Here is a 20,295-nt window from a genome sequence, read left to right on the forward strand (position 1 = left end):
ATATTGACTTCCCATTCAAGCAAAAGGAGTTGATGTATTCATTGAGTTAGTCTCCCACCTTCCACGTAATACCATCTTTTTTTAAGAGCAAAAACTACCACATGAGAGTCCCAATAGCCAATACCTTTTGAAAATCCAACACACCAACCACCATTTGTATCTCGAATCACACAACAACTTCTACTGGCAGTGGCACAATATGTGTTTAATATGACCCACCCGCTAGAGATAGTAGTATTAGAGGCATTGTCTAGACTTGGATAAGTTAAAAAGCCACTTTCAAGGTTACACCTTAGTATACTACTATCAGTTTGACAATTGCAAACAACACAAGATGTTCAATGAGGAAGACCCATTTTTTACTCTATCTCTTGCACCAGTTGCACATAACCTACATATCTCATGGTGCTTTTTAATTTTAACATGATCAAGTAAAAAAAAAACTATATTAAAGAGTTTGAAAGTGTCACATTTTTTAACGATTTCACCATCAGATTGAACATCCAGCAAGAGGTTAAAACAAAAGAATCCCATAATTAATAATACATAACCTAGCAACATGTTTAAACGCAGAGTAAATATTACAACTTAATACATAAGCAATTATTGACTTAAATCAAGTTTTCAAATAAAAAGATAAGCATGACATACATCATTGGTGTTTCAGTCTCAATAAAGGGAACAAGACATATAATTTTTGTGATAATGATGACCCTGCAATATCATTGATTCCCTCCACCTGGTACTAAGGGAACCTGGTTCACCCCAATATTTTCATGCAACTTCATTACCCAGCTCCAAGTTGTTTCATCTTCCTGAATGTATCAAAACAATATCCAATATCAAATAATGCAAAACAAAAAATGTAAATTACCTCCGTATAAAGGTAACTGAAATTTATCCAAAATTGTAATCGAGTTATTTGAAGAGTCTAAACTTCTCTAATTACTATATGTTAGATTCTTGCATAGACCTAATTAGAGTGTGAAAATATTGTAAACTATTTTGTGTTCTTAAGTTTGAAGGGTCATGGTCTAAAAGCTTAAAACTGTAGACTTAAAATCCTCTTTAAAAATGACCCACAATTTCTTTCTTCAAAAGTTTAGTATCTCCTTAGCTTTAAAACAAGAAAAATTAACAAAAATTTCAAGAAATGAAAATAGATTTTTTTTCTTCATTAATAACAAGTCATAGTGTTTCATGTTCTTGTCTACACTAGGCTTCTTTAATTTCCAATAGTATCCTAAGGTTAATTTCCAATAGTATCCTAAGGTTCATTCTAATCTAGCCTCTCCATTTCAGATACCAATTCTGTCTCAACAGGGATGGACCGAGCAATAAGAGGCCCGATAGGAGAGCTAAGTTGCACATCATCGTGCGCTACAAATTGCTGACTCAGTGACTCCTCCCTACAAGCAACGGAGGAAACCAATTCAACAGACAGACTATGCACATTTTCATGTGCCACTGAGGATGAGAGCATAGTAGTCACATCCAGAGACCGGAGAACCACCTCCTCCTCCAAGGAGACCGGACTTAACTGCTCCACTACATCTGAATGCCCGTCAATGTGCGCTATTTGGGAAGCCAATTCCAACACCGGTCTAGAGGGTAGGGCACCGTGAGGGATTTCTTCGAACACATTTTGCAAAGCAAAACTGAAGGATTCTGATGCTTGTTGTGTCTGCGGTTGTGGAACTGTATTAGTAACAACATCTTCAACCGTATGGACAATTGTGAGCGGTGCTTTTGGAGGAGGAACTTCAAAGGCTTTGGAAAAACCAACGCCGGAAGGATTCTCTTGAATTGGCACCCAATCAAGTTTTTTAGCTGGAACTTGCGACTTCCCCTTAACAACCTTCTCTATATTAACTATGTTTTCCTTCCTGGGGTACAACCAACGACAATTAGTAACATCATGACCAAGGTTCTAACAATGGGAGCAGAAATCTGGAAGCCATTCATAGGCTACCTCCACACAAAAAGAGAAACCTTCCTTCTCAACCATAATCTCATGAAACAGCTTAGAAAAATCCCTGTCGACTAAAACCCTCGCATAGTGGCCGAAAATTCTCTCTGATGTAGCCGTATCAATGACCAGCGGCGTGCCAACCGCACTTGCGATTTCCTGGAGTATACGTTCCATCCAATATTCTTACGGCAATTCCAATAACTGAATCCATACTTGTGCATGAGTGTTTCTTTGGTTATGAAAATTGAAGTCCTTTGTCCATTCAAAAAGTCGTAAAACCCCCGGTTTCAGATTAATTGTTCCCATTACCCAAACAGTGCGTAGATTAGTTTCGGAGGCGAAAAAGAATTTATAAAAACCGTTAGCTAACGACAACAGTGTCCAAGGTCCTGCAGTCTTCAACTGTTTTTGAAGCTTGAGCTGAATGTTTGCAGTGTACGGTTTGTCTCCCTTACTCAAGACTATCCTTCCACGAAGGTTCCTCCTACAGACTTCGACCCCCTTCTCATATGGTGCTTGAGAAATTCGGATACTTACTGCCTCTCCTCGGATTGACGGTTGCTGTAAATTATCATTTGTTGAGGCGTTGTGTGAAGCGGGTAGGGCCTGGGCCAAGGTAATCGGTGCAGTTGCATTTGAAATCGCGGCATTTGGAGGCTACACCCGAGCGGCTGTGGACAAGACCTCCAGCGTTTGGTGCCGAAATCTCCGCCTGCCAATCAAATGGCGTGACAGAAGCGTGTAACAATCAGTCAGAAATTGAGAGAACGACTTGGAGCAATAGTGAAACAGAAGCGTATAGTGACTTCACGTAAAGCAATTCCACCAATAGTTCACTTAAACCAATTCCACCGACAAATGGTATTTGGAATCACTTGATGTGAGAAATTGAAATAAGGAAAAAAGTAGAAAAGCAATTGGGATGGTCTTCCAATCGGTGATGATTTCCATTTCCAATAGGTCTCCAACAGTCCAATATGCCACCAATATGAGAGAGCAGCTTGTATTGGTATCAGAAGGAACAACTGGAACCACACATGAAAATGGCAAAAGCACCCCACGTATGAAGGATGGAATGAATTGATATGGGAATGGATCCAAAATTGGTGTGAGCAATTGGATCCAAAAATGGATTACTTTGTTGAGAAATTGCTAGGTTGAATTGAAGCAGCAAGCTGCGCTCATGCTAAAGCCCTAGCAGAGCGTTTTCTACAGAAAGTTTTTATCTCCCACGATATTATTATTATTATTATTCAAACAATCATGATTGTTTTTTTTTGAAGGAAAACAATCATGATTGTTGCTGATGTAATTTTTTGGTATGATATTTTTAACTTGTAATTGATGCATAAATATGATTCCTTTTTTGTTGGACACTCACTTTGCTAATACCATAAATGTGACACCAAACTTGCTAAAGAGGTATCTGATCTTAAATTTATGCGATTAAAATGTTGAGTAACAAACCAATATGATACACAAATTCAATAGTTCTAAATCAATTTTGTATTTAGTTATATCACAAGAAGTACTTACACGAAGGCAATTGATGAAATTGACAGTTTTCAACATGTTTGGAAGTCGCCTTTTTAATGCATTGCAAGCCCTGTGTTAATATGAAAGAATTTTTTTCTAAAACTTTGTAAGAAGAAAAAAAATGAATATGCAAGTAAACTTAAGATTATGAAACTTCTTAACCAACCTATGATGTTGAGACAAAAGAGAATAACACGGGATCAGAAGTTTCATCAATCGATGTGAAGGTTGATTGCCAACACTTTCCAATACCATGTTCAAAACTTGAACTACTGCAAAAAAACGTTCTGCTGTTCCACAAATATAAATCAAACCATCATCATCTGACAGAATTTTTTGAATTATAAATGTTGCAACCTGCAGAGATGACAACTTTGATTAGATGATATTGGTAACGTAAGTGAATAACAAAAAAATTAAGAAGGAAATAACAACCAAGTCAAATTCATATAAACAAAAGACTCTGTAAAAAGAAATTGGTAAAACAATAAGAATAGAGAAACTAACAGTTTTTGATAATTCCTTGCCGATTTCCATATTGCGTAGGCATAGTGGAATTATCTCACTTCTAAGAAGAAAATCTATGCTTTCTTTGGTGTTAACCTGTGACTATCATGTACGACAGAAGAAATTATTATAATTAACAAAGGAAAAATAAATATGGTATGTAATAAAAAATAAAACATAAAATTAATTTATAGGATTCTTTAACAAAAATAAATGGTTATGATTTTTAATTCCCTCATAATATAGATAAAATGATCTTAACAAATTAGATTTGTATGTCCCAAATTCCTAATATGTATTTTCAAGGAACTGAATGTAAAACTTAAATAGGTATAGTTGAAAACATACCAAGAGCACGAATAAGATTGCAAGTAAACTAAATATTCACTACAATAAAAAAAACTACTTTTAGAGGCAATCCAAGTGACCCTAAGAACATTATAACAATAATTATAAGAAATCTTTGTCAAAACATGTTCAATTTTCGCAAAAAGTAGATAGTTTTTAAAATAACTAGATATTTGCCATAAATTTTAAAGTTACCAATAAATTGGTTTTTGTATCAATATAATCAATAATTAATTATGAAACTTTTATTTTAATAACATATATAAGACACTACCAAATATAGTTTCACATTACAAGATTTTTCTCTAAAAAAAAAAAAAAGATTTTTCGCACAATATTTTTAATAACTATATATATTTTTTGTTATGGGTATCACCATAAAAATTATTAACATCAAGTCAAGTGCATCAAAATACATGATCAATAAGAATGTTATACCTTCACTAACGCACCGATGACTCCAAGACTAGCAAGTCTTAAATGCTCAAATTGGGCTAACTCGCTTGTCGTTTGAAGGAATGGATAAAAATATAAAGGCATGTTAGCTGCAAATAATTAAGAAACGGTAAGTTCAGATAAAGAAAAGAATATTTTTTCTTGTATAATCTTTTGAATTTTAGTCTAATTGCCTACAATTGACTACATCTAACCAGCCGTAGAGAATTCAAATCCACCACTCTTTCACATTAGTATTACTCATATGACATGAAAGAAAGTTCAATTATTAATTTTGTATCCGTCCATAGCACACTCACAATAAAAACAACTATTCTAAATATAACATTTAGTTATATCACTATCCAGAACGATTAAGAGGTAGAAGAAACTTGACATTACCATTGAGAAATTCCATTTTTGTATCAGGATGAGATGCCACACACTGTAAAGAAAACATGAGAGAAAAGTGCTAGATGAATTAGTTTCATATTTTTTTACATGAAAAAGAAGGTATACTATTTGTGGATGTAGTCGTTTTAACATGATTGATTTTCAAGTATTTTATGGGTATAATGAAAGTTTCCATATGTTAAACACAATATTTAACACTCATTATGACAAACTCATCGCACCTGAAGTAGTGCCAGAACATTGCACACACGAGTTGATTGTGCTTGAGTAAGATTCAACAGCGGTAGAGTAGGATATATTGAAGTTATTTCCTGGAAAAATTATCACTATCTGATAAGTGTATGAAAATCAATAAACACATTTGTAAAGTACTATTAAACTTTAACAATCAAGAAGAAAAAGTATTGATAGGAGTCACACCTATTGTCATTTTACAACCGCTTGAGGAGATTTGAACTTAGTCCATTGAGGTTACAATATTAAACTATTACCACTGAGCTAGCGCCTCTTGGACAATTTTAAAAAAACTTCTTAATTGAATTATAACATCACCATTTAATTTCCAACTTTCCTTTATAATCATGTTTCGTTTGTTTGAATTGTGAAAATTGTTGGAATTTTATTTAATTAATTTATTTTAAAGTTAATTATTATTTATTTATTTAAAATCCAATTACTATATCTTATTTACTAAAGCTTAACCCCTGAAGCTAACCCTAACCCTAATATTTTCCCCCCATTTTTCCCTCCACTTTTCTGAGCCATTGGATCTTGTACATTTAGGTGCCATTCAATTTTAGCCATTGATCATATTTCATATTTATCTCTTCTATTTCCCGAAACAACTATTTCATATTTCTCTATAGCCCTATTTTTCCGAAACAACTATTTCATATTTATCTCTTCTGTTCCGAAACAACTATTTCATATCTATCTTATCTTAATTACTAAAGCTTAACCCTTCAAGCTATTGTTGCCCTAATATTTTCCCCCCATTTTTCCCTCCACTTTTCTGAGCCATTGGATCTTGCACATTTAGGCGCCATTCAATTTTAGCCATTGATCATCTTACTTAATGCCAGCCGAATTTTGTTATCAAGTTTGCTATAATTTTGGCCAACCGAATCCTTATTTTTTAACCTAACAAACTTCATTCATATCCTCCTTTTTTTTTTGAATCAAATATTTTCTACACTTTTAGGTTTGCAATTATTTAACATAACAAATTCCATCTAAAAAAATGCATCGCACCAATTTTATTCCTATCCTCTTGCCTTTTTTTTTATGAAGCAAATATTTTCTACCCTAACTTACTAAAGCTTAACCCCTCAAGCTATTGTTGCCCTAATATTTTCCCCACATTTTCCCCTCCACTTTGCTGAGCCATTGGATCTTGCACATTTAGGCGCCATTCAATTTTAGCCATTGATCATCTTACTTAATGCCAGCCGAATTTTGTTATCAAGTTTGCTATAATTTTGGCCAGCCGAATCCTTATTTTTTAACCTAACAAATTTCATTCCTATCCTCCTTTTTTTTTAATCAAATATTTTCTACACTTTTAGGTTTGCAATTATTTAACATAACAAATTCCATCTAAAATAATGCATCGCACCAATTTTATTCCTATCCTCTTGCCTCTTTTTTTTTATGAAGCAAATATTTTCTACCCTAACTTACTAAAGCTTAACCCCTCAAGCTATTGTTGCCCTAATATTTTCCCCCCATTTTTCCCTCCACTTTTTTGAGCCATTGGATCTTGCACATTTAGACGTCATTCAATTTTAGCCATTGATCATCTTACTTAATGCCAGCCGAATTTTTTTATCAAGTTTGCTATAATTTTGGCCAGCCGAATCCTTATTTTTTAACCTAACAAATTTCATTCCTATCCTCCTTTTTTTTTTGAATCAAATATTTTCTACACTTTTAGGTTTGCAATTATTTAACATAACAAATTCCATCTAAAAAAATGCATCGCACCAATTTCATGCCCACCAATTTCATGCATTTTTTATCCTTATTTATTAATTTTATTAGGTCTGCAGCAACTTAACCTAATAATTTCCCTCTAAAATTCTGCATTAGATTAGCAGCAATTTAACCTAACAAATTCCATCTAAAATGCAGCGCACCAATTTAAACTAACAAATTCCTTCTAAAATGCAGCAATCCCTAATATTTCTCCTCGCTGATAAGCTTTTTATTAATATCCTGTTGTGTCATCGTTTGTGTATATCTATTGTTTATGTAGACTGTTTTGTCATCGTTTGTATATATCTATTGTTTCTGTAGACTGTTTTTTTTGACAAGTTGTTGTACACTTATTAATGATATTTTTTTTGTTACAATTATTAATGATATATTTGTACTATATTTATAAACAATAGAGGATTTTAGGCTGAATTTTGTTATTCAAACTATACCTTAAACAATTTTGTTTGTTACATTTGAAATTCATAAATATTTATGCTTATAATTTTAATCTATATAAACTTTTTTATATAAAATATCGTTCATAATCTATATGTGTTAGCGTAATAAAAAAAACGAAAAGATGGCTATGTGAATGCCCGTCTTTCCACACGTTGACATAATGTAAATCAATATGTTTCTAAATTAAAAAGAAATCAAATTATTACGTGGTATATCCCGTGAAAATAAAACTATCACATACCTCCCTAAAAACAAAAGAAACAAAAAACTATCACATTCCTTAAAAAAACAAAAAAAAAAAACTATCACATGCTTGAAAAATTCTATAAAAATCCTAACGAATCTTTTTCATTGTAAAGGAACGAATATCTTAATATATATATATATATATATATATATATATATATATATATAAATGTTAGATATTCTCCAATCAATCTTAATTAACCCTAATCCCGCCCTTTTTGGCGGGTCTAGCAAGGAATTGAACCAACTACCCATAACAACACCTTAGAGCTTTTACCACTAGACCACTAACATTTTTATTGAAATATAGTTGTTTCTAAAATGGATATGTAATCTTAAAGGCCTTTTTTTAAGCCACTAACACTCATTTTTATTGTGTTTATTTTCATGTTTGATTAATTTCACATAATTTAATTTATGACTTTTATTCCATGTTCATTTCTGTTGATGCAAACTAATGTTATAATTTTCTTTTTTGAGATTTTGCATGTCGATCACTATCAAACATCACTTAGTTTCATTGTTTCTATTCCTTTGAATGTAACTCTAAAATTAATAATATAGTCACTTTGATGCTTATATAAGAAACTCTACAAAACCCGTACATCGTACGGGTTAGAGTCTAGTTCAATTAAGTTTTGACTTGGTAATTTACGGTTACTTGATGGCCTAAACGTTTTCTTATATTCCTATATTTATGCTGCATAAATTACCAAGTCAATGCTAATAACTTGCAACTTTTCGGTTTCAGTTAATAAGTGTATAAATCTGTGGGTTTAGTGCACACTACCGAAGGATAGAAGAGAGAAGGAATAACATCTAGGAAGTAGAAGTATTCATACATTTTCTCCCATTTTTCTTGTTCCATTTTCATCTCTTATATTATAAAACATTAAGTTTCCTTGAGCAATCCAAATAAGTCGTTCATAAGACCTTGCTAATTCACGTGTGGTGCTAGCAAGAGGTGACTGTTGTATCCTGAAGGGTATTAGCTATGAGACCTACTACATCGGATAATCTATCCGGGGTGGTGAAATACTCTTAAGCCCAGTGCTTTGTGCACGCCTCAGTCAATTATCGATAAGTTTTATTTTCTCTGTTTAATTTTATTCAGATTCAATTTATTTGTGTTAATATATCTCTTTGATCTATTACTTATAATAATTCTATGTCTAATTTTTCCTACAAAAATAAATAATGTTGTTTTCACGTTCAATAGTAAAAGTTGAAAACATAAACATAAATTGGTGAAAGAATTAAACGATAGAAAATAAGCAAATAGTCAGAGACTCAGAGATAGACAGATTCATAAGCTAAAAAAACAAGGAAAGTATGTTCATAAATACGACAAAGAACAACGTATAATATTTTCAACTACTACTGTTGTGTTTTTTGCCAAATGCATAATAACTTTTTTCTGTCCACTAAAATTAAGACACATGCACAATATTATTTTTTAAAAATATTCCTTAGTAACAAATGATCAATATCTCTAAAAGTATTACAAACAAGGGAAACAGTTTGCGATGCACTAAAGCAAAGAACAACAACTAGTTGATGGAATATAATGTCAGTCACATATTACATACCTGTAAAAATATTGCAATAGTACCATAAGAATTCCATAATAAAGGTGCAAGGTCTGGAAATAACCTGTTCCTCTGAAACTTAAAAAATGAAAAATAAAGTATTAATTGCATGAGTTCGAGCAAGATTATCGAGAACTAAGCAAACTGTAGTATAAAACTTCTAAAATAGAATAAAAGTTCTAAATTTTAGATATCAAGTAGTGCAAGTCCATACCACCTAATAAGATATTATTCTCAACCAATTGATAATGATTAACATATATTAAAATGGGAAGAATGCTTTTATACAAAAACCAAATGAAAATTTTCATTTTCTCACTATTATTCTAAATGATGAAGAATTTTTATTCAAGTATATGACTAGAATCTCATTATGGTTATCCAAAAAATAATAGTTATCCAAAAAATCATATAAAGACATTAACATCACAATCAAATGTGACTAAGTCTACTGAAAGGGGATAGTCTCAAATGAAGCGTATCATAGTTCAAATATATGTTGAGAAAGAAGCACATTTAGTTTAGTGCTAGAAAATTCCTCGAGGAGTTGGATTACATGTGTGTGTTCAGGGAAAGACTTGAAAAATAGAATAAAAAATTTAAAGAATAATTGTAGAAACCTTTAAGAGAACATGTAAAGCGTTTTATCGAATATCAAGATTCTTGATCTTAAAATCTTGTGATATGCATGTGAGATAGTAATCTAGATTTTACGACAAATGAAATTGATGTTGTCAACATTGATCATTGAAATCAATGACCTCGACTGTTGAAAAGATCACACTATCAAGTTCTTTATTTGTTGAAGTTGCAACATAAATCACTTGATATCTATCACGAAAGTCAGATTGGCTAAGTTGTGTGAATTTGACTCCAATTATTCAAGTTCAATTTTTTTTTCTTCCTATATATCATATAACATTTTATGTCTACTGTTTCTTTTATCCTATTTCATCTCATCCTATTAACTATCACATTCTTACTTTCACTCTCTATATTTCCTTTCAAATTATCTCTTTCTTACACCTTTTTATGCTTCACAGACTCACAGATTCTAACATAAACATTAACCATAAAATAAAGAATTACACAATAACAATATAAATTTTTTGACAATTATGACACCAACTAATGCAATTTTGTAACAAATTAAAAGAGATCAATTCATCTAATTCACAATGATTAACATACGCTAAAATTGAAACAAATCTTCAAATATATAGAAAAATTATTTATTTAGTTTAAAAGGAATCAAAATTTTCAGCCATGATACACTAAACAATGAACTCTTTTGACTCAATTATGACTTGAATCTCATATTTATACCCCAAAAATGACAAAATAAAATATTAATACGTCTACAAAAACTAGTGTGACAGTGCAGTGTATCAAAATTTGAATCAATGTTGACAAAGGAGCGGACAAACAATTTAAATAACAGTTTCAGAGTATCACAACATCTCCAAAGATTTGGATTTCTTGAGATATATTAAAAATGGACAAAAAAAAGTAGATTGGTAAAAACCTTGGAGAGAACACGAAGAGCATTTTCCCTTAGATCAGGATTGCTGAGTTCAAGAACAAGGCGTTCCATGGATGCCATGCTTTGTGCAGTGGTGCTAGATTGGGAAGAAGCACCTAAAGGACTTACAAACGACGCAACGTTCTTCATTGAGATCAACTGAGAAGAAAATTTTGTCGTATATTGAGTAGGTGATATTACAGGATAAGCATTCAGTTTATCAGTTTAATTTTTGGGTTTTATCTGTCCATTTTTTGCTAGGGGAGGTTTTATCTAAGTGATGATGTAATATATATATATATATATATATATATATATATATATAATTTTATTGTAGTTTGAATATAAAATTATCACATGTTAATCCATATGTACACAAAGAAATTGGAATTTTTAATATTAAGAAATTGTAGTTTGAATATAAAATTTCATTGACTTTTCACTAATTTATTTTATTACTCTATTAAATTATTAATATTATTATCAAGTATTATTTTTTTTTGAAGGAAAAACATTCATAGCATTTCATTAGATAATAAGTCATAGATACATGGCGGGACATCAATAAACAGTTGGAGCTAGCGTTTAATGGGGCTTCCTGGATTAATTCATGAGCGACGTAATTCGCTTGCCTCCGCTAAACTCAACCACATAATTGTGAAAAGAATTGCTAAAAACTTGCCTACAACGCTGAATATTAATATCAAGCTTAGTATTGTGTTTGTTTCCACCATTGAAAGCGTCTACCACTATTTTAGAATTAAGCAAGAAATTCATACCATCAAAGCCCAACTTAGCTACCCACGACAACGCTTGAGAAAGACCCAATGCTTCGCCTACCTCAACCTAACACAATGGAGAGAACCATGTTGTTCTCGCAAGGACAAAGCTACCATCAGAATCACGGATGCACATTCCTATACCAACTTTATTATGATCAGAGGAGAAAGAAGCATCAACATTGCATTTATATCTACCAGGTGCATGTCTCTGCCATGTATGAGCGTGTGTACGACTTCGTCTTAGTTGAGGCTGCGCTTCGGTTGTCATATCACTTTGTCTCATCTCTTGCATGAGCTTCCAATTTTCTAGCATATGCACATCACGTTCAACTACTTGGGCATTTTTTTTCATGGATTCTCTGACACAATTTTACATTTCTACGCTTCTAAAGACTCCAAAGGATCGTTCCAAAAAGGGAGCATTGTGTAGGTTGGAGCTTTTGCATAATACAAAAAACCACAGTAGCGAGCTCATCATACAAACTCAAAGCGTGCTCTATCACATTCTATAAAATGGTGTCACGTCACACCTGAGTTGCCTGGGAGCACATAAACAATGCATGCATGGAATCTTCACCATCTTCGCTACAAACAACACACTCAGTGGGACAAGTAACTCCTCTTCTAACAAGGCACGCACGTGTAGGAAAACAACCAACACCCTCCAAACAAGATTCTTAACCTTCGGGGGAGCTTTGATGTTCCATAGCGAGTTCCAATGACCCAAACATCATAAGTAAGATGTGTCTCGGGTATTTTCAGTGCAAATTCGATAAGTGCTACAAACAGAATAATTGCCATTCTTCTCACCTTTCCAAACTAACGCATTTGTTGTGACTTGAGGAAAAAGAGGAGTATTGAGAATTGAACATGTGGTATGCAGATCAAAAAAGTAATGAACTAATTGCTCTTTCCAAGTCTTCGTTGTCTGATTAATCAGCTCATTAACACAAATTGAACGGAATTGTGCATTCCATGTCTAAGAAGTTGTGATACACTCCCCATTTAGTAGCCATGGGTTCCCCATCAAAGGAATCCTTGCGCTTGCACCAATACACCACCTAGCTCCATGATGAACAAACTTCTTTGCACTAAAAATGCTACGCCAAACGTAGCTTGGATTTGTACCAATATTTGCTCCAAAGAAGTTAGTATGTGGGAAATATTTGGCCTTGAATAGTCGTGCCTCAAGGCTATCAACATCTGTTTGAATTTTCCACCCCTGTTTACTTAACACGACAGCATTGAAAGATGATAAGTCCTTAAAACCCATTCCTCTATGAAGTTTGTGAATATATATAGTTTATCCCAAGACATCCATCGCATGCCCCGGTAGCTGCTCCACCGTTACCCTACAAAGAACCACTCATCATTTTTTTCTATTTCATCGATCAACGTTTTAGGTAGAAGAAAAATACTCATGAAATAAGAAGGCACAACTTGTAACACAAATTTTATCATTACCTCGCGTCCTGCTTTAGACAAACATTTGCTGCTCCACGAATTAATTTTGTGTCATATTAATTCTATCCTTGATATAACCAAATGTTGCTTTTATTTCAACCTATCATAGAAGGCAAACTCAAGTACTTGCCAGTGCCCAAGACCGCTCGGACGCCAAGGATTTGCATGACAGAGCATGCATGTGTTGCTCAACTGCCGAACTATAATAAATCTCAGACTTGGGAAGGCTTATAGCCCGGCCTTGCGCTACTTCATAAGTTGTTAGAATATTTTTTATCATTTGTACCTCATTTTCAGTTGCCCTAAAAAAACAAAAAACAATCTAACAATGACAGAATAATCCACAAACTCGACACACATAAGAATCTATCTTACCCACTTTGGCGTGAAACCCAACTTCAACATCACCTCCTTTAGGTACACCCAATCAATACGATCATAAATTTTGCTAATGTTCAATTTAAGTGCCACATTATTTTTCTGTTTGCATTTATCCACTTTTATATAATGAACAACCTTAAACGCTACCACTGCGTTATCCTGAATAGACTTACCGAGCACAAACGTTGATTGATTTCAAAAACACAATTATATAAAATTCTCATACATACACGTTTAGTGGTTGTTGTTAAGCCAATGTATATTTTTGAATTATTTTCTGCTGGTATGTTTGAACATATTATGTAACATGATTCTCCCTTCAAAAATAAAAATAAGACCACTCTTTCAATTTTATATTTAGTCTCATTTTAATGAAATCTTATTTGTTAATGAAAATATATTTTTTAATAAAATTAATGAGTGATTAATAAATAAAAAGTTTAAAGTATTTAATGTGTTAAATGAAAAATGACAGTAAAATAACAGCTCACCAACCAATGATATCCTCAAAGTTCATCTCCCTACTAGCCATATGATGAGCTAGTTTGACTTGCTTGCATCAACCATTCACAACTCCACGCAACAATATGATCAGGGTTCACACTCAATCAACATGCATGACTACATATTACCATACGCTTGAAAAGTTTCTAAACGTCAATCAAAATCAATGTCATTACACACTTTGAGGTCTTTAAGGGTTATAACGGGGCTTAGGTGAAGGTGGGATAATATTTGAATAAGTAGGCTACATAAAATTTGAGTTAGGCACTCCTACGGAAATTAAAACACAAATTCAATCCATCATTCACCTTTGGAACAACAATTCTTGTAAAGGTACTAGAGAATACTTGTAACTGTTGGGACAATCGAGTTTAAAGTTACTCGGATTTTCAATGTTTTGTCCCTTTTTCATTCTATTTTTTTATACACCATTTTTGTGTGTATTTTTCATAAAGTTCTTTCTTTGTTCTCTAGTACCCCACCCCAAACTTAATTGGTTGCACATTCCAATAGCAACCCCAAACTTATTATTTAGCAACATTCTACAATGCCTAACTCAGATATAACATTTTGGGAAAAATCCTAAAAGTCTCTAAGCTTGTAATGTAGTTTGTCACCGAACAAAAAGATCTAAACCTACCGGCTGAATTTGGATAAGAAAAAGGATAAAATATCAATTAACATTAGGGTAGGCTTCAAAAGGCTCACAGGACCAAGCACTTTTGCCTCAGTGTGTATATGACAAAGATCAATCAACAGTAAAGAAACAATGCAAGTTCTAGAAATGTAGATGCATGAACCACTCTTTATAAGTAAATTGAAAAATAAAATTTGGCTATGAACCTTACAGTGTTTGATTTCTGGAAGTTGTGACTACCTATCACACATGCCGTACACTTCGCCTTTGAATTTCAAGTCACTACCTCCTTATGAACTTTGATGTTATCATTGGTGAAACAAACTGTTATCAAACTGGAAAATTTCAAGAAACAAGAAAATTCATTAATAATAAACAAGCAAACAATTAAAGAGAATCACACTGAGAACTGACACAACTGACATCTGACAAAGATAACTTATTGAAAAAATAAGAACTGATGTGAACTCTGATTTTTTTTTCTTTTTTTTTGTCCATCTTTTCACTTTTTTTTTTGTTTTGTTTGCTTTTTTCTTCATTTTTTTACTGAATAAAAATACCTGCAAAATAAAAAACATTAAAAAAATAAAGGATGGGTTGCCTCCCACCAAGCGCTTTCTTTTACGTCATTAAGCTTGACGCCTCAGCCACTGTTAGGGTGGCAAATATGAAAGAAAGAATATATCATCTTTTTTCTTTCTTTTGCTTGCTAGGAATTCCATGAACTTCATACAAAGAAGCAAATGCTCCCATGATCCAACTGCTAGACTTTCAGCATTTGAGCTCTCCCACCATAAAGAAGAATAAATATACCTTTGCAAAGGAATGATTTCTTTCAACCCCATTGGTTGAGACTTCAGGAAGAGACCAGCACTCCTCACTTGTGGATTTTCTTCCTCCACAACATGACACTCAGTCTCCATCTCAACCAGCTGCTTCTCACATTCATTCGCTTTCCCAACAAGATCACCACACTGAACTTCAAATTTCTCAAATGAAACTTGATTTAATATCAAGAAATCATCTAAAATATTTTGAAGCTGAGTATTGTAATCGATGTTGATAAGCTCTTTCAGCCCTTCGCAATCTGTACCCTGATGATTCGCCTCATGATCACATCTCGCATTTAATCTTGAGATTTGATTGTCCCGTTGTTCTATCTTCCAAGAAAGCAAATGTTTTTCATACTCCAACGTAACAATCTCCTCTGTGTCATAAAGGTGTAACCTGTCTACTAACCTGTCTATCATAACTGCAAAACTTAGATAAACTTTTTAGCAGCAAAGTACAATGAGATATGAAGAGCATAAATCATAATATATATTTTTTCAATTTTTTAATATATAGACAAAAAAATGTAAATGACAGAAATCCTAAACAGTCCCCGACAACGGCGCCAAAAACTTGATACAAAATTAGCAAGTGTACTAATTTATATCGAAGTAATAATTTAATTCGTATCCACAGGGACTGTTCTAATCTCTACTTGGCAATTTCATTAACTTTTAAGATGTAAGTAAATAAGGGGGTTGCCTTAGGCAAATTTGTTTTGGTTGCAATGATAATTAAATAACTGAAATATAATCTTGGTTTAGAAATAATTTTTAGAGAAATGACTAGGTCATTCGATTCATCTATACATCACTCATTAGTAACATGTTCCCTAAGTCTACGAATGTCACAAAGTCAACGACAAATTAACAAATTAACTTAGGTCAATCCCTTGATCCTAAGTCCTCTTATCTAATTATAATTCCCTAATCCCTTAGGTGAACCTATAATCATCAAAGGCTAATCGATTCGTTAATTCAATGATCACGATCTAACAACGCTCTATCCCTAGATTGTCCGTTAGAAAGAACAGTATAAATATGTCAGAGTTACACGCTAGTGTCAGTAGTCATATAAACTCTAGAATCAATTATATTGGGTCAGAATCATAAAAGCATTAAGAACAATTTATACTGAATAAACTAGAATAACATTCATAAAGATTAAGAGTTGCAAGTTACGTAAACATGAGCTAGAACAGAATCATCTCTTGACTTAATCACAAATAGATTTAGCTACTAATAATTAAAGAAAATAAACAACATAGAATCAAAAAGAAATTCATCGATACCGCAAAGCTTATCAAATCCTTATCTCCACGGTGTCACCGTCTTTTCTTTTTTCTTCTATGTGCAGCCCGTAGCCATCTTTCTCTTCAATTCTTTCTTCTCCCAAAACGTTGGTCCGTTTCTATTCCCAAAAACGTGATCCCCCCGCTACTGTGTATTGTGGCTTCTTTTATAATCTCTCAAACCTAATTCTTTCTTTTCCTTCCAGCCAATCACGTGCTTCCTTTTTATCATTAAGGCTAATTGATTTTTATTTTATTGTTTTTGGTCAGCTAGCACTAAGACCCACATTTTCCTTTTCTTCCATTGTCCAACATACACGCACACATAGATATAAATAATATAGTATATATAATAATATATTATATCACATACATATATGTATATCATATAATATATATAAATATATGCATAATATTATTTGCAACTCTCTCAATTAAAACTAACATAAGCTCATCTAAAGACTCACAAAATGACTATGAAAAGACTCTAAAAATAGTGTATGACTGACTGTCATCATAATGAAATGATGGAAATATTTAAAGGAACATCTATAAAACTAAATGAAAATGTAAGCTCCCAACTAGGTTGGTACCCAACTCTAATCTTTTTTCGAATGCTCATATATATTATTAAAAAAAGGGAAAAAATACATAAAAAAATGGGGGACATAAACCTAACCAGTTTATCCACAAAATGTAAGTCTACCCACGGGTAATATGAAAATTAAAAACAACACAAATGGATCATAACAACCTCTTAAGTAGAGGTCTAGACCGCAATGAATGGATCAACCGTCAACACAGAACAAGACCACATATCATTCTCTTCCTGCAAAGCACAACAAGTTAACACTCTTTTGAGCCCCAAAGCAAATACCAAACAAGACCCTCCTTCCGGTGCGGGGAGGAATACTAGAAACTTAAGACCAAAATCGCAACCACTATCCAGAAACATCTGGATCATCACAAGAGTTCTCCCTTATCAGACCTTGAAGAACGACGTCAACCTTAAGGATGACAGTGGCGGTAGGTTGAGAATCCAAGCCGATGCTTGACCGCCAGAGAGGAAAACGTCTAATCTGACACATCTCATTATGCGGGTAAACAACTGAAAACTGAAAAACGGTGTATGGACAGACCGCCAACACGATACGGATCTAAGAGCCGAAAACTCCATACGACAAACAACAACAAGTATAAATAATCTTTCGAGCCCAACAATCCCAATCAGACACAGAGAGTGATTAGGATAATATCACATATTGCAGTGGGACTGGCGTGTGTCAGCACAACAAACCATAAAACCTGCAGTGCTCAACAACTCTGAAAAGTAATGAGAATCAAAGGTCGAACAAACCAACCACGAACCAGCAATCCAGCCGCAACAACTCCAGCACAACCGTCGAACGTATCGCAGAAAACACGAAACATATGTCGGAACCAGGAGCGTTAATCAACAAAGAACCGATCCAGATTTCTAAAAAGAGTCTAGATTTTGAACCACTAAAAGATCTGTCATCGACAGCGCTTTGGAGGATGTCGGCAGAAGAGAAACACCGCAAACTAGAACAAGCTCCCCCAAAACATTCGACATGGAAATCTCCGGAAGATATGGGAGAGGGGTGGTGCGGAAGGCAACATCCACTCATCGCACCACCATCTTTATCAGCTACATCGGAAAAAAAAAGTTTGGATATGAAAGAAAGCGGTGATTGATGTGGTGTGGTGTGGGTAAGTTTCTCTTATGGTTTGACAAATTTCGGACAATATGAAAACGATAAAAATCTTCAAAAATTAACTTCTGATTTACATTGTTTTTTTAAAGGTTAAAAAAGTGTTTTTTTAAAGGTACTAATTTATTGTTGTAAATAGTCTTTAATGGCAATTTTTTTTAAAAAAAAAAAACACCGAAGGAACTATTTTAAAAAGTTTAAAATTATTATAAAACTTTTGGTATAAGAACAAGATTAAAGAGAAATAGAGAAGGAGAGAGAAAGTGAAAGAAATGAAAAGATTTTTTTATTCTCTTGTGACGTTATAAATATGTTACATGTGATCTCTATTTATATAGAAGTAGAGTGATATAACTTAAGAGTTAAGTATTTAAGGGATAAGTACAAGAATGTGTCACTTAGGAGATAAGTAAAATAGTGTCACTTAAGAGATAAGTACAAAGGGTTTGTGGACATCCATTTATAATATTCATAACATTCCCCTTTGGATGTCTATGGAGGATATGACTCATTAAAACCTTACTTGAGAGAAATCCAATGGGAAAAAAATCTAGTGAAGGTAAAAGAGCACAAAATCCTTTTGTATCATAATTTGTCTCATTAAAAATAATACCAGGAAAACTGGATAAAACCATGGTTAAGAGAAAAAAGAGCGCATAACACATTTTTGTCTCTCCCTCATAAGGACAATTATATATGAGACGAAGAAGTTCAAATAATCCCTTATAAGGACATAATTTTTACTCGTAAGAAAATTGTGTTTTTTTAAAGGTTTTCTTAAAAAAAAAGTTTGTTTTTTTTTTCAAATATTTTTATTTTTATTAATTAAACAAACTAGCTAAATATTTCTTTTAAGTATTTTTTTTTTAAGAAACTAGTTATATGTTGACCAAAAAATAATTATTATAGGAAATAATATTTTATTTTATTGGCGTGCATGATGAATTATTAATTGATTATAATTTTTTCATTTTATAACTTTTTTTCAATCCATTTTGACATATAAATAACTCCTTTTTATGATAAAATTGATGAGTCTTTTTCTTTTTTTTTTGTTACCATTGGTGAGTCTAATTCGATACTTTAATTTATTTAACTCATATACGGCGAGAGAAAATGTGGTGACCCGAGTTTGAACAACGGACTCAATAAAATGTCCTCACGACGAAATTATTAAGTTGTAACAATGATTATATCTATATTGTTCCGGACCGGGTCACCATATAATAGAAGGCCGAATAAGCCAAAGCCGAAGAGAAGCAAGGCCAAATACATTAATGGAGGAGAACACAAAGCCTTGTGCGGACTACCGCACATGAACATGCCCCGATTCCATCTCCATCGTCCACGTCATCACAAACGACATTATAAGATGGCGCCACATTTCACGGAGCAATTCACTCTATACCTTCTATATTGTCTTCAAATGCTCAGAAAAAGACTCCAAAACACGGATACAAACAACATATGATGAGGTACCATCACATATGAAAAGGAAATTTACAAGATGAACTAAAATTTCCTAAAAACTACTACTTAGAATAGGTTCAATACATGTTTTTTTTTTAATAGTTTGTTGGTTTAAATCTTTTAGATGGGATCGTTTGCATCATGTTCATCTGTAAGCTTACCTTCAACAAAATATTCATAATTTTCATATTTCATTT

At 33.0% G+C, this 20,295-nt stretch overlaps 1 protein-coding gene across 1 annotated transcript; it reads right to left on the bottom strand.

Annotated features, from left to right (window-relative positions):
• Window positions 1-540: 540 nt before the first annotated feature.
• LOC146925012 (uncharacterized) lies at window positions 541-11,179 on the bottom strand. The gene is made up of 9 exons (XM_085709982.1): window positions 11,009-11,179; window positions 9,484-9,561; window positions 5,434-5,523; window positions 5,201-5,243; window positions 4,802-4,908; window positions 4,016-4,117; window positions 3,675-3,865; window positions 3,509-3,578; window positions 541-815 (listed from the first exon to the last, which is right to left on the bottom strand). Exons 1-9 carry the CDS (start codon window positions 11,153-11,155, stop codon window positions 723-725), a joined length of 921 nt encoding a protein of 306 aa, XP_085566108.1. The 5' UTR covers window positions 11,156-11,179; the 3' UTR covers window positions 541-722.
• Between the last annotated feature and the right edge of the window lie 9,116 nt (window positions 11,180-20,295).

This window comes from Medicago sativa, chromosome 5 (assembly GCF_051527215.1).
Source record: "Medicago sativa cultivar Bolivia chromosome 5, Bolivia_mono, whole genome shotgun sequence".
NCBI lineage: Eukaryota > Viridiplantae > Streptophyta > Magnoliopsida > Fabales > Fabaceae > Medicago > Medicago sativa.

Excerpts from the sequence above, each read along its gene's own strand:
- LOC146925012 (XM_085709982.1), bottom strand. The coding sequence starts at position 11,155 with ATGAAGAACGTTGCGTCGTTTGTAAGTCCTTTAGGTGCTTCTTCCCAA. Across the intron at positions 5,524-9,483 it reads CTATTGCAATATTTTTACAG|GAAATAACTTCAATATATCC; the intron begins GTATGTAATATG and ends TAATTTTTCCAG. Across the intron at positions 816-3,508 it reads ATTTCATCAATTGCCTTCGT|GAAGATGAAACAACTTGGAG; the intron begins GTAAGTACTTCT and ends TGATACATTCAG.